Source organism: Colius striatus, chromosome 4 (assembly GCF_028858725.1).
Source record: "Colius striatus isolate bColStr4 chromosome 4, bColStr4.1.hap1, whole genome shotgun sequence".
NCBI lineage: Eukaryota > Metazoa > Chordata > Aves > Coliiformes > Coliidae > Colius > Colius striatus.
Genome location: NC_084762.1, coordinates 49,643,816 through 49,668,996, shown reverse-complemented (window position 1 = coordinate 49,668,996; position 25,181 = coordinate 49,643,816). Strand labels below are relative to the sequence as shown.

Here is a 25,181-nt window from a genome sequence, read left to right as displayed (position 1 = left end):
TCCAAACTGTCAATAACGTTCCAAAGCTGACCAGCTGAATTTGGAGTCATTTCCACTTGAGTTTGAGTTTATCTCTCAGATAAGAAAGCACCTCTGGCACAGAAAGTGAGTTTCCTGCACAGCATCAGAAGCCTAGAGAAGTTTTGGCTCCCTCATTCTCTGGAGAACAAAACAGCAGGACATAAGGCAAGGCAATACCAACACAAAGATCTGTGTTGTGCCAAGGCACATCTGTTTCCTTGTCTTTTGGTGAAGCAGTTGGAGACCACCACTCTGGTAGCAGCACAACATGGAGAAATATGCCAGACAAGCGTGATGAAAGCTGTGTTAGTCTGGCATAAGATAAGATGCACTGAAGGAGGTCAATTCAGGCCCCAAACTTGGACACTTTCTCTGCTCTCTTGGCTCCTTTTTTGTACACCTATATGCCACTTCTTAAAGGAGATGTCATTAACAACACCAATCAATCTAAAAAAAAAAAAACAAACCAGATCCCATATCACATATCTAACTCCTTTCTGTACTAAGTATTCCAATCATGGAATATTTTTCAAGATCCTACATGTTATTGTTCAGAGGAAAAGAGACAAGAAGCTGCATAAATGAATCACTTTGCAGTGCTTATTAAAAGAACCTCTAGAAACGACCAGATGATGCAGAGGTAAAGTCACTTACAAAACAAGACAAATTAGCATCACCCACCGATCCTGATGGCACTAGAGGCAAACTGGGAAAGGCTTAAGGGCAACTTTGTACTCATAGATTGTAAGCGTGAAGAAAGAGTTATATGTGGAAAGAAAGAATTAAAAGATAGATACTAAAGCAAGTTCCTTCTCCCTCCTCTTATTTTACAAATTTCTTCTACCGTGGTGCAAATCCAGAGCATTGATTCTAATACCATTTTACTGGATTTCCATTTGTTTTGCCTGGGCTCCTACATTAATCCAAACAATAAGGGCCTTTAAAGCATTCATAAATAACCTGCTGCTGCTGCTGGCACCTAGGAACCAAGTGCAGCAATGTTAAGCAACAACAAATTTCATAGTTCAAGAGGCACAGTTAAGGAAAAAGGTTGCTCAGAAAATCACTCTCATTTAGCACAAAGATACTTAAAAATTGCATGAAATCAGTCAAGTAACTATAGAAACCAATTTCTTCAGCTCTGTATCACACGTCTCACACCTCAATTGTCTTTATTATCGTCTGCTGTCAGATCCTTAATCAGAAATGTGAACAGGCTTGATGATTTATTCAGCAGGGAAAAGAATCTGTAGGTCAAGTGAAAAATTTCACACACACATACACACGCACACACATCTTCAACCTTAGGTACTTTCATTTCATTCTGTTCCCAGTAGCTCTGGGGGCAACTCCAGTGAGATCCAATATTAAGGCTCAATTAAAATAAGCTCCAATTAGTGGAGCTTTTTTCTCTCAGGCTAGAAAAGTCAGGAAATGGATATTGGGAAATGTAAAAAGTCAGCTACTGAGAGAAGGCTGCAGACATAAATGAACTTATTTGTTGATTTCTACAGTTGCTATGCAGAGGCCTCTGGGAGTAAAAGCTTAACCAGTCTAAGCTATAAACTAAAACCCCTGCAGCTAAACATGAACTGTGTGAAACAAGGGCTCCATTCCAGAACAGAAAACTGCTGGGCCCAGAAAATTAAAAGCCAGAGGCGTTTTCCATTTAAAACTAAATCCCAGTACCGCCTCCCAGCCAAAGAATTATAAGCAGTATCAGATTTACAAAACGAACAATTACCCTGGAAAAATGTAGCCCATTGTACAGTCCCAGATGCTAAATCTCAAAGTTTCTTTTATTATTTTTTTTCCTAATCCCACATTATATTCCTACCAAGTGTACTGCTGCAGTTTACAAAGGACCATTTCTAGACAGGACTGAAGCTACAAAAATAAAATGTTAAAAAAGAGAGCTCATAATTCATTGACCTCATTTGAAGCACTGCCCTTGCCTGTGGCAGTTCCTGTCCTTCCCCAAGGCCTCTGCAAATGGTATGCAGCAGCAAAATAAACCCTGACCTAATTGCCAGGACAGGGCTGCCAACCTTCTCTCAAAACACAAAGGCAAGCATGGTAACTGGAAAGTCCTACCTCTTTCGCTTTTTGCTTTAACCGCAGTTGCTCTGGATCTTCTTTATTGGAACGGCTCTACCAAAGGAAGAGGAAAAAGATTGAGCAGAAATTACTGGCATCCAAACACCGTCGTATCCGTTAAATATTTAATAAATGACAATTTTCTCTGGTGATTGAAAGATTTAGCTCCAGGGGTGAATGCCTCAATCCAGACTGGCTTCCCTCCCCCTCCATGCACATACGCACACCCCCCCCTCATCTGGGCTGGCTGCCTCTGCTCTAGCCTGAAGCAAGATTAAGCTGAAAATGATGCTAACACTGTCAGTCAGGTCCAGTCTAGGCATGATGTTGTTCATGTCAGCAGCAGACACTTAAAAATGACAGGAAGTATAGGGAAGAAAGGGAGTCATACTTGTCTGAGTATAGTATGATTCTTTAATTCCAGATAAAGTGTCCACCCAAGGGGCTCCAGAATTCATCTTGAAACAAAACAAAAACCCCAACAAACAGAAGATGAAGGACTCACACCGGATAGAACAACAGCTAGTGATTTTTTTCCCCTCCAGTTCTTGAGGTGAAGGAAGGAGGGTACTTATTCTGTACTAGCAGCGGCTCCATCAGGGGGTTGGTAGGTGCTAGGGCACTGGCCCCAAGGCAGCCGTCTGACATGACTACAGGAAACAAATACCTCTGGCAGAGTTGTGGATCTCACCAGGCACCAGCTTGAACAAGCATGGCGAAACCATATTTTCAAACGGTGCCATACACAGGCATGGAGAAAGATATACCAATTTCAGAGACAGAAACTGAGCCAGGAAGGATATTTATGGCTATGTGAGTACTACTTTATTCCTCTTGGTCAAAATGAAGTAAGTCTCAAATGTTCACTCCACCACATGTTTGAAAACTTGGGTGATATTTTTCAAGAATGTAAAAAGATAAAATTGTTTTCTGTCTAGCCTAAAGTGTCCTAAATATTACATATTTCCAGTTACAGGGTTAACAGTTACTATATTTAAAGCAGAAATAGGAGAAACCTGAAGATGTTCACCACTCTAAAGGGCATCTTTACTTCCTTGGAAAGCAAGTGGTGAAGTTCTTACCTTGGCTGCTCGAAGCAACATTTCACGTTCCTCTTCATCCTTTCTCTGCTTTTCTAGGTGATCAAGCTTTTCTAGAAATCTCAGCTGTGCTCTGGTGTCACTAGATATGATGTACTTATCACTCCCCTGGAAAGAGAAGGTTTTTTTTTTTTTTTTTACAGACAACCGGACTTTTATATTTGCTACTAGAGTTAACAAATCCAATGGGAACAACCTGAAAAAAACAGAACACTATTTTTTCAGAACTGAAAAGTGTAGGATGGTTTAGAAAGACTTCAGGTGGTAGGCAGTCATTTACACATCTGCTCTCCACTGAAGCATGTTTCTTGGATTCTGCTACTAGTAAGAGGTTATTGAACAAGTAACATTAACATCTAGTCTATATTAACAATAACAACACTAAAGACTAAGTCTAAAGATCAAAGTTTTCTTTTAAACAGTAATTTCACATCCAGTAAACACACCTACAAGACTGTCTATCCCCTGTCTATCTATGGGCCCGTGAATACTAATGAATCGTTCCAATAATAACTGGACATGTGTATATTGAAAAAAACTTCTTTTGGACTAAACAACCCAAATCAACAGGCAGTTTATTTTTTCATACTATTTTTACCCTCCCTGGAACACTCAAGTTTTGTTTTACTTTAGATAGGAAATACAACAGGGAAAGGGAAGATCTACAGTCAACTAGCAACAAAAATGCTTGTTTTTACCATTCTACTCTTCCAAACACAGCCTATTTAAACCATGCGTTGGGGACAGAGGGCGTTAGGCAAAACAAGGCAGGGAGACCATTTCAGATGAGGCATGTCTGTGCCACCTGTTTGTGTCACTCTATTGCATGTCCTAGAGTTGTATTCTTTCTCTGTTACTTTGTGAACTTGTCTTTTCAAGAAATTTTCCTTGAGCTTTTATCAGCCAAACACATATACTTTCAGTAAGTCTTCTTTCTACTCTACACAAATCTCACACTTTAACAAAGCAATTCTGATACAGAACTCTTCTGGAATAAGCACAGCATATTTTACAGCTATATTTCAGGCAAGATTGTATTTCAAGTATATGGACTATCAGTGACTTATGTTGCTAAATTTTTTGTTTTCAAACACACTATACTCAAGACTCTTCTTCCCACACCAGTCATATACTTTTAAAAGCTGGAAGGAAAGTAAAAGTCATTTTGCAAGGCACTGTTGTCACTCCATCTGAATTCCCACCAACTGGCCAGAGCTGGAAATCAGTCCTCCTGGTCCACTATATTGTCATGTACCACCAGTTGTGGCTCAGACCACACCACGTGCTGCAACCAAGGAGGATTTAATTCCTAAGAAGAGACGTTACTTTGAGTTAGTCTCAGTATATTAATAAAATGTGTTTTGAAGCAGCAGTTTACAATAATCCACCACCATGCCACAATCCTTTTAAAGGAACAAAGGAGAAAGACATATTACCAGAAGAATTTTTTTTCCAAAGTTTAGAAGTGTTTTGCTTTGCAATGCCCAAAGTCAGATTCAGACACTTTTCTAAAGCCAAATCCAAGACCCTATACCAATGAGAAATGCAAGCCACTCAACCCGAACCACCCCAATGCACTTGTATATGGGACAAGAACTTGGTGCATCCATAACAGTATTTCAGCTCATCAACAACTGGCTTAAGTTACCTTATTTCAGGAATTTTTAGAAGAGGAAAAACTGTAGTTATACTTTCTCCTACTCAATTAACTACTTCTCTGTGAACACTTTGCATTGAATTGCTTAGACAGAAAACATTACATTGTACACCTGTTCAAAACTTGTAGCCCTTGCTGTTATGATGAAGCAAGTGAAATCACTTTGTCTGCAATGGCAGCCTCCTAGATTGTCACATACCTGTAAATGAATATGAAACCTAAGGTACATGCAACTTGGCACCAGGAATGTATCACACATCCAGGGGCACAATGGAAAATCCTACATACGGAGAAGCTGCACCTCACTTCAGTCCACCAGGAAAGACGTTGGAAAAATCCCAACAAAGTTCTTAACCCAATGCACCCTCTTAAACCAATGCAGCTGCCACACCATATTTCCGTACAGATAGTGCTACTGCACATGGGCATGGAGTAACATTTATAGCACACCACAATACCGTGCTTCTGAAAACCTTGTGCTCCATGGGCTCTAAACACAGGCACATGGCAGTCATGCTGTGCTGCATCCACCCACATCTTTTTGTAATGAAGACAGGCCAATATAAAGCTTGACAGGGAAACTACCCAATTCTCTTGTAAACGCTCTATCAAATTCTCTGAAATACACGGAGCCCACATTACACACTGGTACCTATCAATAGCCTAGACGGAAAAGGGGACAGGGCCAAGCACTGCAGGAGCTGCAATACCAGGCTGTGTAAATACATATACAAGCATATAACAGGGTTCCAAAACCCTGTAGTGTTCTGTTCTTGAACCTAGATTTCTAAAAGCCTGTCAGCATCTCTCAGTAATATTACTCACAAATGCAATCCTTTAGGACATTGCTCTGTAGAGTAATACCATCTTCCTAACGGAAGAGGGTACCTGTGCCTCTAGGATTATTATGTCCATTACTGTTTTGTTTGGTTGGTTTTTCAGAAAAGAGGAAAATAAAGTAAGCTTATTGCAGTCTTACAGTCTTATCATTGCTTCTGGCAATTCAATCAGATAAAAATCTATCCATTTTCCTATTGCTTTAGTTCAATGAGAAAGAAACCAGCCCTATCAAGCAAACTATCCAAAAATATTCCCTTGTGTCCCTGGTATCTGCAAGACACTAAGTCCTACTGGTTATTCAAGACTTCAGCTTCCACCTCACTTTTGCTCACGAGCTCTACTGGATCTCCCTCTTTGTAGAGATAACAAGAACACACAGATTTCTAAAGACTTCTCATAAAAAACTCTATGCTTTCTCTGTGCTGACTTTTTTTAACTGCATCTTCTTCTGGCAAGGAACAGCATATTCCAACTGCTTACAAACATCACTAGAAATATTTGGAAGTTTCCAAACAGTTGCTGCTCTTTACTAACACCTCTCCAGTGCTTAAAAGCCTATAAAACATTCAGTAAAAAATAACTCAAATCCTACCAGTTGGTTGATCTTGTTAACTTTCACTAAAAAAACTCAAATAAGAGCTTAAAAGCAGAAGTATCTGTCAACTCCTAACTTCCAACTTTTTTCTTAGACAAGTTGATATTGAAAAAAAATACACATTAATATCTTATTGTTAAATTTTTTAAAAAGGGCCCTATTCCAGCCACTAGTAAGTTATTGTTTCCTCTTTGTCCCATACAAGCATCAAGTGATACTGGCTCACTAGAATTCAATATACTTTTGTATTGAATGGACTGAATACAAGAGGGAGGGGAAAGGAATCTTAAGTAGCACTGGCAGAAAGAGAGTTCCAGAAACTTAAAGATCAAAGGGGTCTCTTCCTTCACATAGAGTACTTTCTAAAAATAAAATACTCAATGCAGTTTCCTGAGGCTTTTTGCTGAACTAATACTACACTTTTACCAACAGAAAGTGCGTAAAGCAAACACGAGCCCTTAAATCAACCCAACCACCAAGAGCATTCAAAAATAGCTCTACATTTACCATGCAAGACAGATTTTATATAACAGTCACCACTTCTATGGAAGAGGAGAAATGTATGCCTTTACTTTCATGCTATCCAACAAGCCAAATGGAACTCATAAGGAATAGTTAGAGGCTATAAACAGTTAAAACAAAACCAGCCTTTGGTAGATACTGAAAATGCACATATTGTATATGATGTGCCTTTACTCTGAAGAGGTTTACCTTCAAGGCTGCAAAGCAGGAAAACTTTGGTGCAAAACTTGCTTAATGATTTCCTTTACCTTGTGGGTTGATACTCTGTGCTGAGCAATTACAGTTAGTTTTTCTAGGAGCCCTCGTAATCTCTCCTGTGTAGCGTGGGAGATCAAGTTCACAACATCAGAGTTAAGTTCCATAATGTCATGCCTTTTACCTGTGGAAGCAGAGAAAATCCATTACGTGTTTTAGTAGTAGCTGATAATTGAAATAATTAGCACAGCAGGTATTCTGTTCCCCCTGGAAGTCATACCCATTATGAATAAAGGTTTGGAGATTATGATTTTCCTGGTAAAGTCACAACTTCAAAGATCTCAGACATTACATTAATAAAACTTAGCCTGGAGCTTCAGAAAATATAGACATTGTTTCACTTAGCCTCCAGAACCACTCTCCTTGCAAGGTCACTTATAGGACAAAGTTAATAAGAACACAAATCAAGCTTCATGTTCGGGAAGGGGGAAAAGCGGTAGCTGTAAAAATTAGTGCCATATTCTGTTAATTCCAGTAATTAAAAAAGTAGAGAATTACATTTTGCCCTCCTTGACACCATGCTTGTTAACAACTCATGACATTTATTCGATGAGTGGGGATGATTTTTACAGTACACTCCAGGCACATGGGACCCTCTCACCTGCCTTGACTAATGCGCACAGGGCAGACATACCCAACCATTCCACGGCAGCAGCTCGGACAGCACAGATCAAGTCCAGCTGGGGTCACCATGCCATCACCTTCAACCTTTTCTCTAGGTCTGTCACTGTCTCTCTGCATTTCAGCAGTTGCAACTGAGTCTGGCGACAGCTCTGGGCAAAGCTGTCCCAGCACTGTGCCTAGAGCTGGCCATCACCTCCACAGCCTTCCCATGACTGCAGGCTGCCAACGGAGAAGCCTTCCTGTGGCTGACACCATCAATCACTCAACGCAACTCCATCAAGACACCTGGGTAGTGCAACTTTTCCCTGGTAGGCACGGCAGGCAGCAGTTTCACACGTCTCGTACACCATGCCTGTCAGAAGCACTTCTCCTCGCCCCTCGTTGCATTTACTGCGGCTGTAATATTTTATGATGCAATATACAGCACACCTTCAAAACCCATTTTGCTATTTATTGCCAAGTGGAGTGTTAAGAATGGATAAACAGTACACTAAAAAAACCCAACTAATCACCTGTTTCATTTGCCTTTGCAACTCTAGCTGAAAATGAATAGCGATCTCAGAAGACAGGGAGAACCTACAGAACTTTCCCAGATACGATATAAGCATTCCAACTGTTTTATCTTGGCCAGTAAGCATTGGTCTCTACCTTTGCTGAGCGCAAAGTTCATTTTGCTCAAAGCACCATCCAACACTTGCTCAGTAGTTTCTTCACTAGACTACCAGAATACTGAAACATCAATTTAAACACAAATTCCTCCGAACCTCAAGACATCCCTAAACAAACACTTTCTAAACTGAAGAGGGCTTGCTTCAAAAGCCAAATTGTTCATTCTCTGAATTGCTGTACTCCCTGACAGTATTTCTTTCCTTACAATCAAAACATTTTTCACTTACTACGTAAATTATTAACAAGGAACAGCTACCATGCCAGCTATAAACCAGGCAGGTTTGTGTCTTCCATCTTTCAATTAATTGTCTTCACACCTCAAACCAGAAAAGTATTCTGGAACTACTTTATGTTTTTGTAGAGTTCTTTGCTTTTCTTTATATCCATTTCCCATGGCTGGCTGACTAATTCTCTAATGAATTCTGAAATGTTCTAGGCACTAGTTTTCATGTGCATTTTCTCTTTTCCACTAGTAACACAGCACTTACTTCACTCAACTATGCCCTACACAGTTATACAGGCACACCTGACTAGTGCAGGATGTATTGAGGTAGTAGGGACCATTTGCAGGTTACATGCTCGTCACAGGCTAGCTGCTTAGCACGGACTAAGGACCGGTTGTGTGTAGGAACAGCAAGACTTTGTGATCAGGTAGTTAAAGCACTTTTGACAGAATTATGACTGCACATACGAACCACACGCTTTCTTCAATGCTCAGCTGTAAAACTCAGTGTTCTGATATGACAAGCTACCAGACAGTGAGTGTGAGCAAAGCATTGCACAACATTTACCAGTTTGCTGTAGACAGCAGTGATACCAGTCAGTGTGGTGCTATATAAACATGTACTCCCTGCTCTGACATAAAACAACATTGCTAAGCAACAGTTATTATTTTGCTCAGAAACTAGAGCTGCAATGATACACACACTAAAAACTTACTATTACAGTTTAGTCAGAGGCATTCAACATGCATTCCACTGTGTAATTCATGGATACAAACGGCTTAAATGTATCTTTCATATAATTTTTTTCCCCCCCTAGAAGGAGTCATAAATACAGGCCTGCCCTGTGCATATTAGCAAGAAGTTTCAAACTGCCAATGTGAGTCAATAGAGTACATACACCTGAACAGGCTGAGGACTGCAAAAACTGTTAACAAAGTCAGTGCAACAAACCAAGATAGGAGCTGCAGAAATAGAAAAACATGCCTAAGTGTTTTGACATTAGTATCTAGGTAGTTAAGAGGTCCATTAAGTTTAAGAGTAATATAGTTGCTTGATTCTCACACATTGAAATGGCAACAGTTTCTTTTTTCTGGTTGTGCTTCAGATTATTTCCATGTAAAAGACCATTATAAAACAGTTGTTTCCTAGAAAGGGAAGTAAAAACTCAGTATAGTTTTGTAGAAACACATGATTTGAGATGGTTGATCTTATTAGTTCCACTTCCTTCTTCGAAGATTGGAGGCTGGCTGATGAAACCTGCAAGGAAATACCACATGCATGCACATCTCTTACATATGCTTTGTTCTCACCTATGCTCAAGAGTTTCTTCTGAAGTGCTTCCAAGGAGAGAAAAGGTTCATCTGCACAAGAGCGGATCACTCTACCAATGAGCTCAGAGTTCGTTGCCAAAATGCACGCATTCTCCTCATTAAGATTAACCCCAGCCATAGAAGTCACATCATTTATATCATCCTCATCTCTGCAAAAGAGAAAATAAACATTTTATGCTTCATTCACAATAAGTACAAAGGAAAAGCCTCTTGACTATCAACAGTCACATCTGTTTGGCCACCCCTATAACAGGCCACCCCTATAAAACAGACATTTAGTGTTGGGTAAGGACAGTGACAGACAGCTCCTAAAAGCTTTCACACTTTAGTGAAATGCCTGTCAAACTTTAGCTTGACTAATGCCTCAGCTGCTAGGCATGCAATCCTTTATGTGAACCTGAAAATTCAGAGACCAAGGATTGAGGTACACCTGGATTAAAAGTCTCCACAAGCCCTCCTACCCTGCACCACTACTCTAACAGCCTGAAACTTGATTCTATTTAGTGAATGAAGAGTTTTAGAACAAGGGTTGAATAAAGTCAAATATTGACTCACTGATGTTATAAACAAGCCCATTTTCTAGCTGACATTCCCATCCTATGACAGCTTACAACATAAGCGTATTAGTGCAAACCTGATCCTCACTTTTCTTCTAACAAGTTCCCTTAAAAAATAACATACAAACGCTCCTTGTCAGTAGTATACAGAACCAACTAGAACTGTTCCTCTGAATCAGTCCTACCCTACATTCCTTCTATATGTAGCAAAGAGGTTGCTACACACTTCTGAAGAACCACAGCTGAGCTCTAGTCCTTAACATCCCTCCATAAGCTGTATGTTGCTGCCATACTTAAGGCTAACATAACTAAGATTAGCTACAATCACGGCAAAACTCATGTTAAGGAAACAACCTGTGTGCTTCAAGGTTTTTTTGAGTTTTTTTAAAAATAATTTTAGTAAAAACGCAGAATGAATTTTATACAGCAAAACTTTTTGCAAGTCTTTAGGAATAAAAATATCCAAGTCATTGTCAAATAAATTTAGAAAAACTGGTTTTGCTTCACAAAGTGACAAAGGCCCTAATGGTGTGTTCAAGGGTTTAGAACATAATTATTACCATAGACAGGTGGAATCACCCAATCTGAAGGTGTTTTGATTTGGAAAACAAACAAAAACAGAAAACAAAACTACACATACCACTGTTCCCAGAAAGTATTTGCTGGCAAGATTTGATCAAGTTCACATTCAGAAGATACTGTGTGGCCTACGTAACTTTTGAACAAGATGTTTGGCAGAAACTTGCCATTCTTAGGTGAAATGGGATTTCTTGGAGACTGCCTTCTGACTGGCAACAAGTAGAAGCTGAAGTCATCAGAACATGGGTTGGGCTTTGAAGGATACTCAGAAGACACGAGAAAGTATTGGGATTTTTTTCTTAAACCATAGATGCACTTTCTTTGAGCCTCAATAAGCTTCTATGGCAGAAATTGTGTCCCACAAACTTCTAGAGAGAAGTCTGGCTAGGAAAGGAGTCCAGTCTTCCCCTATTCCTCCTATCATTCGTGTGCGCTCATGGGTGGGAGTTTTATGTGATTAGTTCAGGGAAAAGGAGACTCAATACTCTCAAACCATCCTCCATCATTAAGTCTAAGCAGACACTGTAGCTTCCTGACTAGGCCTGTGCCCCAAATCCATCCTGCTAAGAAAAGCATTAAACACCAGGATTATCAGAGTAGTTAAAATGACTCAAAGCTGAAACATTGCCACAACAGAGCATCCCTCCTCCTACCCTTTCACAAACAGCAACTGAGCAGTTCAAGCCTATACTCATACTCTATCAGCCTAACACAGACCCTGATCTTTCAAGAAAAGTGTAAATGAAGCTTCATTACATGCTAATTGAGTGCTAACTGGTCCTCACAAGTACACTCAAGTTTCCTCTTCTCAATGACCACTACAGAGAAGTCCTTGCTGGTGACAGAAACCCAAACAAATGCTGTGACTCCCAGGATCTTCTGATAAAGGAGATTACAAAAATCAGCACAACTAGCACCAAGAACATAGATCACAGGCTATCAGAGTTGCAGGTGCTCGAACCTGACATCACACTGGTGGAGCTCTTTATGTAATCCAAGTAAAGATGCTTGCACCTCAGGTACAACTGTACAGCATGCAGTTTCAGTCAATCATTTTAGCTTTCCATCTGGCCACATACTCCAAATACTCAAGCAATGGGATAAACTTCTATACTACACCTCTATATATCTTTCTGTCATACACGTTTCAGTTCTCTAAACCCAGCCTTTATCAGGTTTGTATGTGCTTTAATATTTCCAAGCACAGAGTCTCTCTTCTGAGTACACATGTATAAGAGCTTCTATGCAAGTAGACATCTCTACCTGTACCACTTTTAAGGAGCAATTCTAACTTCTTCACTGGAGGATATGTTTGCATTAAGTCACCGAGTCACTAGCCTTGATTTAAGATGATTTTGCACCTATGTGCTTACTTTCTATAACAAAGAAGCTGTCACTACATTTCCTTAGAAGCAGTGGTCACTAAAGATTAATGTGAGCTTTGGAAGCTATATTTAGTTTGTACATTTCATTAGTCTTTTTGACTTGCTGTTCAAACAAACCTCAATAATTTTAAGTAAGGTATTATCTAAGCTAGAAAGGTCATTCTACTGAGTGATAAATTTGAAACAGACCAGAGTATGCGTGCAGTCATTTCTGTTGGATGTGGACTTTCTTTCATTTTCAGCAATCCCTACCTAAAGCCCTTCTTCTACAGCACTTATTTCAATGTTTTTCACATTTGATCTTTTCATATCTAGAAAACAAGAAAAACTCTCCCAACTGTTACAAGTCTCTAGTGACTTAAGTTCATCAGGACAAGGAGGAAAACAGGGCATAGAGTTTTGATCACTACCTACCATGAAATCAGGTTTGAAACTTATACTGAATATTCCACTTGAAAAGAATCCCAAGCAACGCAGATGCACCTCACATCTATGAAAATGCCTGCACTGGCTGAAAAGTTAGCCTGTGGCACCCTCTGGTGTTTGACCAACACACACCTCTTCTGACTCATCTTTTTTTTTACTCTATTTTATACAACAAAGGGAAAATTAGAAATGCACGCTTAATCCAAACCCCCACGCACCATCACAGACAGCTGTGGGACAGAACAACTCCAGTGGAGCAAGAATCACCAGTGCTCACCACCGGGCAAGAAGAGCAGCTATTAGACGGTCTCTGCTCTGCTGTCTCAGTCCTGTCTATCTGCTGGTACCTTGCAGACAGAATGCACAAGTCAGAGTGGCATGTGCTTCAGAGAACAACTATTAAATAGATGTAAACCAAATATTTGAAGATGAAAATATGTGTCCTTTTTTTTCAGGGTGCTCTTTACAGAAGTATGTAGAGTAGTTCATAAAAATTTTGCTACTTTTAAAACAGACTGCCCTCTACAATACATGCCATGAGGCAATCAAGTGCCAGTGATGTCCATACTTGGCTCAAATAATTTCTAGAAGAGTTGGTTTGGTTGGGGTGGGTGAGGCGCACATGGTGCAGATATCACAATTTTTCCTGCTGCTCATCTCGAGCAACCTACACCACACCATTAGCGATGAAGACAAGGTCAAATTTCAGCTGAAGTACAGCACAGTTAGTATTACATTCTGAAATCCTAACCTAGTCACACCAATGGCAGAGGGATTCAGGCTCAATTACATACTTGAATGAGTGTACACAGTTTGAAGAGTTACACGTGCAACTGCATCAGTTACAAGACATGCTCTATGCCCATAACAAATCTCATCACAAGGCCTGAAAGAGCTCTCTCTGCCACACACACAAGATCAGCAGCTGACGGATTACAGGTCACAAAATAGCGGTGCTGGGAATACTGAAAGTCAGCACAGAACAGAGAAAAAGCACTTCACGGCTTACTTGGGAACATTATTGCCCAGGCCACACTAACACTAATAGGTTCTAGACCTGCTCAGAGAACACAGATACTTCACATAGGTAAGCCAGAAGTTCAGGTACATGCTGCCCAGGTTTAGATATATGAAGATTCTCACACTTAGTTTTGAAAAGTTAGAATGTGTGGTTGAAGCAGTGAACAGATGAAGTACCAGGGCTGTATCCAGGCACATACCTTCTTCAGAGACAAGAGACTTACTATGGAAATTTATGGTGAATTAGAGATTTCAAATCTGAATTCTCATCAGCTTTGAAAATCATAATCTAAAAGCAAGAACAGATCATTGCAAAAAGCAGGATTTTTCCTACACTAAGATTTAACAATTCAGAGAAGGAAGTTCAAGGATTCAAGTTTTTTCATGTAATACAGTTGATACATTCCAATTGGAAAACTTATTACAAAGATAGGAAGAATGGAAGAAATGACCCACTTTGACAGACAAGATATGCAAGTCTTCGTGAAGAGCAGAGCCAGCCTTGCATAGTTAGTATACAAAAAATGGCAGAAAAGACCCTCTTGGTGTAAACTTGGCACAAATTAGATATGCAAGTTTGTGTGTTAAAGGGCAACTTGTGTGCCAGTCAGTACTGAGCATCCTGGTTCTGCTGACTGGGTTACAAAACCATAAATTGCCAAGCTGTGAGTTGTGACCATATATGGGGAAACTGAGTTGAAGCCTACCTCAAAATGACCAGCAGAGACCTTTCCTCAAATTCAGTATCCTTATGCAGAGGCAGTTTTGCCATGTATTAGCATATGCACTCGATTTATGTGAGTATTCATTTTCTCCATGTAAGTAACAGGCTGCTTTTGTCACTTGGTATGTATTAGGAAAAGAGATACCCCATGCACCCAGCACTGTGATAAACCAATGTTGGCTTTCTAAACTATCATTTGGTTTGAACAGTTTTTCTTGGTTACGATTTTTTATAACAATATCAAAGGAGTTAGTTTGGTTTGTTTTGTCTGGGGTTTTTTAATTATTATATTTGACATGATTTAAAAAAACCCAAAACACACCAGACAACATCATCACTATCCAAAATTAAATTCCAAATTGTATTCTGAACTATATTTTGTAACAGTTTGAGGCAGTTGAATGGAGATATTGCTTTAACATCAGTTTTTCATTTCAGCTCCTGTTTTAAGTGTTTACTGTTCACTGTATGTTACTGTAAACAACAACAGCTCTCTGTCTGTATCAGTGCACACAGAGCTGTAGCTTTCACAAGATAAGAAGTCAGATGGTCAACAAGACAAAGGCATCGTGTCTGTTTTTATCCATGGAAGAACAACTTCAAGTTTGCCCAAAAGTCAAGACCAGTAATGCTTATGGCAGTCTGTACCTTTGTTCCAATGATACATTTCAAAGTCACAAATATAATCTCTGCTTTAGAAAAATTAATTAGTTACCAGAACTAGAAGATTTATTTACTCTTGTAATTTAAAGGCCTAGAGAATATTAGAGGTGTAGTCAAAGACTTTCACCTCTACATACAGGAATGAGCTTGTAAAAGGAACTAATACAAGGTTTAGAAATAAAGCACAGAGCTTTAGACAGGTTACCAGACAGTCCAAATAACAGTCCAGTGCTATTTGACTGCCTGTAAAAGACAGGCTATATTTGCTTTAATCCTATGGAGGGCTTTTAATAGAAGTCAACTTTGCTTTGGATTAGCTAATGGTACTCATAGGATGGATATCAGTATGCCTCCCCTACAAGTGAAATACTGATGCATACTGTTTATATAATTACATTTTTCTGATAGCATGATGAAAATCCAGACTCATCTTGGCATTTATATTAATCAGAATTATAACGTGAAAAACACCTATAATAATCAATTTTCTGATAAAAGTTGGTTTTATTTGGGCTCCATTCCCACCTCCATACTTGCTGTCTGTTCATTTTGTTCTTTCCTATAGTATGTTTCTGTTATTGTTTATATTTACCTGAAGGATATTGCTCCATTCTCTTTTGTTTTAGCTTTCTGAACAGAAGGTACCTGAAGTGACAAAATTTTGTTTCCTGGCAGAGCAATTTGTTTCAGAATGGAACCTAAAACAAAACAAAGTACATGGCATAGCAGAAAGTAAAATGCTAAGACTTCATACTTCAGTTCGTACTTCTAGCAAAGGCTACTGCAGACTTCACTGCAACTAATGTGAAAACCAGACAGTTTAGATTTTTACATTCTACATGTTCTGTATGGCCAAAACCCCTTTGCTGAGCAAACATCTTCCTCTGTGCCGACCAGAAAAAGGTTTTAGTGAAAAATGACTAGCTCACAAAAGATGACAAAGTCATGGGCATCAATCTCAACCTGTTGAATAAAAAAAGCAAAGTCTCATCAAACAACTCTCAAAAGCATCATAGTTTAAAGGAAGTTCATCACAAGGAGCTTACTCAAAGCTTGATTACTGTGAGTACTTGCAATCAAACAAGTACAAATGTTTGACTGACATGCTTTTAACAGGTGCCAGAAGTAGACTTGGCACTGAGTTTCTTATGAGAAATCCAAGCAGACAGTAAAAACGTTCAACTTACCACATAGAGCTGGTTGCTCCCTATACACAACCACCTTCTTACATTCCTACAAGCCTGCACTTATTTCTGTATCTCAGTAGTCCTCTCCCTTCTCCATTTAAGAAGTTCCACTTTACCTGCAGGAAACTTGTTAGTTTGAACAAGTGTATTCACTGGCATCCTCTCCTCAGCAGATGTCTGTAGGGTCAATGTTGAGGGTTGCGGAAGTGTGGATACTTGCTTTATAATGGCTCCCGATGGTTGCTGGACTACCTGAAAGTGGAATATCCAATATCAATAATGAGAAAAGCTAAACATTCAGAGAAGTAAATAGTATCAACAGGTTCGTTTAGCCGGAAGTGCCACTGGGCATGCATGTATGTCTAGCTTTGAGTTTAAAGCAAACAGTACACTCAGAAATAAACACAAAAAATCACTTTTTTTCTTCACGACAAGAAGGGTTAACAAGTGGTGGTGAGCTTTAAGCTCCAGATTACTCAGCGAACTCTAACAGACACTTCATCCCTACTCTCTATTGATAACTGTATTAGATGAGTGTCACTGAGTATTACACAATGCATTACACCAAGAGGTTTTGCTCTCCATAAGTCTTGCTTAACAGACCAACAATTGAATATTGAGTCTGCCTGCCAATAAGATCAAAAGGGTAAATATTACATATGTCTAGTTAAAAGGAAAGAACATCAAAACCAACAGCAGTCTTGCACGGAATTCTTTTCCTGTCAAGAACTGAGTACACACTATATGTTACTAATGCATTTTTGGAGCTGTAACATTAATTGTAAATCGAGGCACTGAACTTCAAAGTATTAAGCAGAAGTACGCTGAACACATCAGTTAGCAGGAACATGAAGTACCAAATAGCAACACCTACAGCGAGTAGAGCCTATACACAAAAACATCAGTACACTGCTGAAGGGTAAAAAGGACAGGGACTGATAGTTTTGTTTAAAGAGGCTCTTGAAAGAAACAAATCCAGACAGCAGGATGTCATCACAACACAGACCTACAGGCACAGCCCATAAATACTAATTCTTCCTCTTCAGGGGCAGCTATTAAAATGCAAGAAAGTAATAAAATTCCACTGTCCCTAAAAACCTCATTTCTAAGCATCCTAGCTAGCAGAATGTGAGCTGCAGCTTTCAATATCTCCTTTGGAAAAGTAGTAGAAAGATGTTCTTTTACCAAAACATAAAGTTATCATCATCTTTAGATTGAATCCAGGTTTTTTAGCAGCAAAAATACAATACAAGGGAATTTTCAGGGTCAAGAAACCATTTTTTCTTCTCTTTATATTTTATTCTAACTTCAGAAAGTCTAAAGAGTGCCTGTACAGCAACACTGCACAAGTTTAATTAAAGAATTTACATTTATGATACTTCAGAAATCAGGTTGTCTCCTCTGTCATCTAACTTCAGATTTATTAGTAAACATAATCAGCACAAGCATCACATTCACAAAAAGAGGTACTTTGTGTATTGAATAGTTAAGATACACTGCATCCATCCCCATATTAATAGCATCATGGTTTGGCATAGCAGCAGTAACAGAATAACTATGTTGAAGGTGGTGTCTGAAAATCAGACAACAGACAGTTCTTAAGAAGAAACATCAGATCCATAAGAGGAAAGAACCATGGGAGTACAGTTACAGGCTGTGGACAAAGTCAAGGTTCACACATGCAGCACTTCCTCATGAAGTAGCACAGACACTAACATTTGTTTCTATGTGTTTTTAACCAAGTGCAGCTTGATCCTTCTGAGATCCACCTTCTATACACTAGAAGTTGCAAATAACATTAACAGCATCATTTACGCATTCAGATAATTAGTGAGACACCAATTAGGTTAGACAAGCTACTTGTAGACTTGACCAGCACCCCCCCAATACACACCTAGAGATTCTCCCTATCTATCACCAGTGAGAATGATACTTCATATTCTGCATGCAAAACACTGAAACAGCACAGGAGGAAATGGAAACATGCAAGATAAAGGTACAGCAGACAAAAGAACAGAGATAGGCTATGTTAAATCAGTAAGTCTACGTGTAGCTCGGAAAAATGAGTCAAGTAACTGAGGAGGCCAGGTCAATGAGAAACAGAAGAATTTGTTGGCAGTACGGTTCATTTTCTGTTTGCCATTTTAGCTGCTAGACTAACAAAAGCTAAAAGTCCTTGGGATTTACAATTGCAGAGAACAATAACCCTAGAAATTTTAACAAGGATCTAATGTCAGAAAGAAGTATTACCAAAAATAGGTAATATCTTTATTATTGTCTCTTCTTCAGGTTAGCAGCAAGAAGTAATTAAAAAAAGGGACTGTTCCTTTGTGCCCTTTTTATTAGGTTGACAGAGATATCAGAATAAAAAGCACCAACACTCTTAAGTAAAAAAAAAATGCAATGAAACATCCACCTGACAGCATAGAGACAGCTGCTTGAGAGAGATTTTGATTAGCCTTACTTGAACCTGTTTTACATTCATAAAGCAAAGTTCGGAGATCAGTAGAGAGATGCTGAGCTCCCATCATACACTACAAGCACTATTGCTTCATGAACAGAGCCTCATCATCAGAATGAAAAAGCATACATCCAAGACAAAAATCTTGGAGACTTTCTGTTCAAGGAAGCTTAGCTCTGAGGGGACTTTACACTAACAACTTAATAAGAACAAGTAGTTGCAACAGCACAAGAACCTCACTCCTTGCTTCAGCCATTAGCAATGTCCAGGGAGTGCATCTCACTGGTAATTGCAGGGACTACACCATAAAACTCTTGCTCTTTATGCTTAACATGAAGTTGGAGTCTCACAGCAGCTTTCTCACCACTGGAGGCCAGTGGCTGGTAATGTAAACTTCCATTCATTGTGCCTTCAAGGACAAAGCAATACTACAGCCAGACAAGTTTTATTTCTGAGATGAAACTTCTTTGTAAGCCTTAAATGAGTCTGCGTTAAGGAAGTCACCAGGAGGGAATCCTTCCAAACATGCAACTCCTACAGCACAGCCTCCTTGAAGGACAGGTCCTTCCATGTCCACCACACAAACTCAAGAATTTTGACAATCATGCTACAGAAATCAAAGTTGCATGTTACATCACTCCAGTCACAATTTTTATATATAAAAATACTGAAGGGCTGCATTCTTAAGTGCCACCAATATTACAACAGAGCTGGCACATGAAACATGCTTTACATTCTTCAAGCACAAGAGATCTAAATTAGAAATGGGCAGGCAGAGGGAGTGTATGGCAGACAACCCTGCAGGCTGGAAAGAGAAAGAAATTGCTGGCAGCATTGCATGGACAGATTTGCACAGCTGGCACGAGCTTCCCTTCAGCTAGCAGCAGGACCCTTCTGTTTAGGGAGAGAGGGTCCACATTTGTTTTCTTGTGGGAGGAAACAGACTCTCTATCCTTTCGAGGAAAGGCATCAGGGAAGATCTAGATGGTGTAGCTGCTTCTACTAACTTGCTCTTTGTGCTAATGGGTTGTCTGAACAAACACCAAGCTCCTGATATGGCTAAAGTGGCAAAGTGGTCAACATAGCCCTTCAACTGCTTTCAAGACCAAAATTAAGTCTTCAAGTATTTCAGTCACTGTGCCTGGAACCTACCCAAATGAAGATAAAAACGTGTTTTGCATGGAATACAATGTTTGTAAAGCACAGCAAAGAAAAGCAATTGCCACACTGCAGCAATGGAACAGGCAGGAGTAATTTCTTAAGTTCACCAATATCATATTCAAGAAGTGCTTTGACTCCCCAGGATAGAGTTACTCTTCCCTGTCTATTTGTACAGATGGTCAACCTTTCCCTCGGATTACAAGTTTTGCTGTGTAGCCAACAAACTGCTCTCCAACCCTTGTAAAACTTAAGAAGCCCTCATTTCCTTCTGCCTGGAATTCCAATTTCAGTCCTCAAAGAGAGCAGAGGTAACAACTCCTTTTCCATTTCAGCTTTAGCTACTCCTATCAAAGACTGTCAGTGCAGACACCTGGTAACCATTTAGTTTCAGGACTTTCGTTCGTTTTCGGGTTTCATTGTTTTGTTTTTAACGAAAATCATTGATTAAAAGGACTCCCCATCCCCTCCATACAGTTCAGTGCTTTGTTCTTTTTAAGAAAGTCTGGAAAGGTGAAAAGCTGGTAGCCTAAGTTCTTTATTTAGAAAGCAGGATTCTTGCATTACACCCAGTTTATGCACTTTGAAAGGAAGAAAACTTAAAAAGCAAAACATTTGTGAGGTCTGAGTATTGTTAAATCGTATACACAACAAACAAACTACAAAGCAAATTCACATACTAGATGCCCTACTACACCTAGTTTCACATGAAACTTAATTTATTTTCCCCTTCTTTTTAAGGAAAAAAAAAAAAAATCTTTACAAGGAAGTCCCTCTCAAGAATTGAGTTATCTGTCAAAGGGAAACTATTCCCTCAAAATACTTGTGAACATTACTTCCAGGTAGACAGCATACTACCCAGTATGTCAAACACCCATAAAACAAACCTAATGTATTTCACAACATTGCTCTTTTGGGTACACCTGTGGATCCACAGTTTGTTGTTATTTAACATTAACATTAGCAAGAAGTTAACCTATGCCAAGAAAAAAATGTTAACACATTGCTTTTCAGGGTATTGTTTTAATAAGACACTTATTCTTCCTGGAATTTGTTAGCTAATGAGGCCAGATAGAGAAAGCTCACTTTTGGATGACTTCATAATTAACACTTCTTAGTAAATGGGGAGGTCAAAACTCTGCTCTGAAAAGCTCCTTGGTGCTAGTTTGTGCATTTCAGCTAACAGATCAGTAATCAAATTATCTGTGCCTGCAAAATATGTGGAGTGGGAACTACTAGGGTAGAGAGATTAGAATCCCTGATAGCTAGCTGAGGCATAGCCCACCAGCAATTTTTGTTTCTGACACTAGCATTTACCGTCTTTTTTCAGGTGCAACCCATCCTGGCTGCACATATAAGAAAAAGACAGAATTCATTCTCTCATGTCTCAAGGTAGATGTTCAGTCTGGTGGAAAGGTGATCAATATGTCTTGCAAAAGATCAAGCTGACAGCTTGGCTTTGGAGTCACCTTTTCAGCAAGGGCTCAGTATCCCTAAACTATGACAAACATAATGGATTAACTCATGCCAGACTACCTTCATATGTTAAAAAAAGCGCTAAGGTGGAAACTGATATCCTCTTTACAAAACTAAGAGTCAAATAAAGATGCCTAGTTACAGAGAAGCAGAGAAATTCATCTTACCAGCTGTTTCACTTTAACCACCTGCTGAGCACCCACTGACTGTGCGATGGAGTTTGGCTGAGAGATTTTAATACTGATTGGGGTTCCAATGATGGGTTTCAGAGGCTGGAGAGGGGTTGCTGCTGAAGATGTAGCTGTAGAAACCAGCATTGGTTTTCCAGACTGGAGAGAGGATGTCGTTACTGCAGAAGTGAAGACTGGCTTGACAGTTTGGATAGCAGTGAGCCCTGATGTTGCTGTCGTTGTGGCAAGGACTGACGTTGCAGGCCGAAGAGATGCTGTCACCACTGTAGAGGAAGGAACAGGCTTCACGGTCTGCAGAGAAGCTGTCACCGATCCACTGGCAAGGACTGGTTTTATAAGTGGAGAGGCTGTAATTGTTACAGAGGCAGACATTGGCTTTATAACTGGAAGAGAAGTTGTTGCTACAGCTGAGGTTACCACTGTTATAGAAGGAGAGGGTGCTGCAGAGGTACAAGTCGAAACAGTTTCTTGGACTGGATCTGGCTGCTGCATACACTGCTGGATAAAGCTCTGAGCATCAGGCATTAGCTGCCGTAACGCAAGCATGCTTTTCTAGAAGAAAAATGAAGAAACATTGATACGTTAGTAACTGAATCCTCTTCCGTATCTTCCAGTCTAATTTTTCATGAGATAATGAATTGCTTATTCAAAACAAGTTTTGCCAGAATTCAGGCACCCTTGGTACTGCTCAGTGAAGCCCATGAGAATCACCAACACAGGCTGAGCAAACGTCAACAGTCACTACAGCTTCACTGAATGTTGGAATTCCATCTATAGGGAAACTGACCCGTAACTTTGTTCTTTTGTTTAGACTTTTCAATTTGGAATTTGTGTTTCAGAATAAGACCATTTACATTGCTTTACTACCGCAAAAAAATTCTTCTGCTAAACCCCCATCCCACTATATTGTAACAGCTGTGTTTATTCCACAGGGTCTGTCTAACAGATAACAAGAAGTTTTTCAATAAAGTCAGAAACAAGCTCTGAAGCTGAGAACTCCTATACCAATACATCTGTATCTACACTAGGGGGAGATATCACTTTATTAATGTCTGTATAGCTGCAGGAGCGCAACTAAGAGAGTTCTCTGCTAAGGTAGAACGTTAAGTAAAGGTATCTGGCAACACCTCATTTTTACCACAGCTGTGTTTGAGAAGGTTAACGGATAGAATAATCTTCAAGTCCTCTACAGATTTTTTCTCTGTGACTACGTACAATCTCATATGGCTCAGAACCAGGGGAAATCAGTTCTATAGCTACCTATACATTTGTACAAACTCTTTTCTTTCCCCCTGAAAGTTTTTGAACTTTGCAAGAGTCTCCAGCACAGCGATGCTGCTCTGGGCTTTGTGCAAAAGGAATGTCTCACACTAATATACCAAGTAAACTCAACACAAATTCACCAAGAGGAAATGCTGCTTGACCAACCTCAGCCTTCTATGAGAGTATATAACTGGCTGGCTAGATGAGGGGAGAGCATTGGATGTCTTTTTGGAAGGACATTTGACACTGTCTCCCACAACATCCTCATCAGAAAGCTCAGGCAGTGTGGCTTGGATGAGCAGACAGTGAGGTGGGTCGACAGCTGGCTGAATGACAGAGCCCAGAGGGTGGTGATCAATGGCACAGAGTCCAGTTGGAGGCCTGTGGCCTGTGGAGTTCCACAGGGATCGGTTCTGGGGCCAGTCTTGTTCAACATCTTCATCAACGACCTGGATGAGGGGACAGAGTATACCCTCAGCACGTTCCCTGATGACACCAAACTGGGAGGACTGGCTGATTCCCCAGAAGGCTGTGCTGCCATTCAGTGGGATCTCGACCGGCTTGAGAGTTGGGCAGAGAGGAATCTCATGAGGTTCAACAAGGACAAGCACAGAGTCCTGCACCTAGGGAAGAACACCACCATGCACCAGTACAGGCTGGGGCTTGACCTGCTGGAGACCAGCTCTGCAGAGAGAGACCTGGGAATCGGGGTTGACAATGAACTAACCATGAGCCAGCAATGTGCCCTCATGGTCAAGAAGGTCAATGGCATCCTGGGGTGCATTAGGAGTGTGGCCAGCAGGTCAAGGGAGATTTCTGCTCTCCCTCTAATTCTGCCCTGGTGAGGCCTCATCTGGAGTCCTGTGTCCAGTTCTGGGCTCCCCAGCCCAAAAGGGACAGAGAACTTCTGGAGAGAGTCCAGCACAGGGCCACCAAGATCATCAGGGGACTGGAATATCTTTTTTATGAGGAAATGCTGCAAGAACTGGGGGTATTTAGCCTGGACAAGAGGAGATTGAAGGGGGATCGCATTAATACTGCCAAGTATTTGAAAGGTGGATATCAAAAGGATGAGGCAACACTTTTTTCTGTAGCGTCCGGTGACAGGACAAGGGATAATGGTCAAAAGCTAGAATACAAAAAGTTACACTTAAACCTAAGAAAAAGCTATTTTACTGTGAGGGTGAGGGAGCCCTGGCACAGGCTGCCCAGGGAGGGCGTGGAGTCTCCTTCTCTGGAGGTTTTCAAAACCCACTTGGACACATTCCTGTGAAACCTGATCTAGGTGGACCTGCTTGAGCAGGTGTTGTTTGGACTAGATGATCTTTAGAGGTCCCTTCCAAGCCCCACCATTCTGTGATTCATGATTCTTTACTGAATTAATTGTATGCACACCTGGACCTTCTGTGACACACCTATCTTTAATATTTGCTTCTTTTTCTTTTAAAAGGGTGATCAGCTTTCCTCATGCTCCTGATGCATTTTATTTACTAAAAGCATTCAGCACAGATTTGAAAAGCAAGTAGGCTTCACAGCCAGTCACTGTACTTTTCCACCTATTAGAAAAGGCAACCCCGAAACATGTGCAACTATTTACTAAAAAGTGTACAGCTCAAACACAACAGACAACTTCATAGAATTGCCCTTAAAATATCACTTCACTAGCTAAAAGTGAATTGGCAACAAGCTGTGTCACATTTCTTTCCAGACTCCAGATGCATTTCCCCCACAAATAAGGCTAGTCCTCACAATACCTTAAAGAAGCACTCCTGAGGACAGCTTCCATTTGGCACTCAGTCCCGTCACCAAATGCAGTAGCTCTCAATATTGTGGGATGGCTAAACTCAGGCTGAGCACTTCTGTGAGTGCATGGGGACAGCTCTGTGCCCGAGCTAACAAACCCTTTGAGGACTCGCAGGAGTGGAAACATTCACAAGTAAAGTGCAGCCACCCCTCAGCTCCTCTGCATGCACCAGTCTGGGGCTATCAGGGCTCTGGACAAGGTCTGGATGTGCCAGACTTTGGCTGGGTCTGCACAGAGCTACTGAGGTTTACCTGTGCAGTAAGGCAGTACCTGAGCTGGTCCCATGCAGGCACAGCCAGCCCACACGGAGAGCAGTGGGGCTTATCAGCCAGGGCCCCACAGAGAAAAGTTA

At 40.3% G+C, this 25,181-nt stretch overlaps 1 protein-coding gene across 1 annotated transcript in view; it reads right to left on the bottom strand.

The window, feature by feature from the left end:
• The window catches only part of TAF4B (TATA-box binding protein associated factor 4b), a 77,490-nt gene that overhangs the window by 26,182 nt on the left and 26,127 nt on the right, over positions 1–25,181 (bottom strand). The window contains exons 7-13 of the mRNA XM_061995533.1: positions 21,739–22,314; positions 16,593–16,728; positions 15,882–15,987; positions 9,915–10,084; positions 7,081–7,211; positions 3,201–3,326; positions 2,116–2,172 (exon numbers count right to left, since the gene is read on the bottom strand). Of these exons, the coding sequence (XP_061851517.1) occupies positions 2,116–2,172; positions 3,201–3,326; positions 7,081–7,211; positions 9,915–10,084; positions 15,882–15,987; positions 16,593–16,728; positions 21,739–22,314 (1,302 nt within the window). The remainder of the gene's footprint in view (positions 1–2,115; positions 2,173–3,200; positions 3,327–7,080; positions 7,212–9,914; positions 10,085–15,881; positions 15,988–16,592; positions 16,729–21,738; positions 22,315–25,181) is intronic.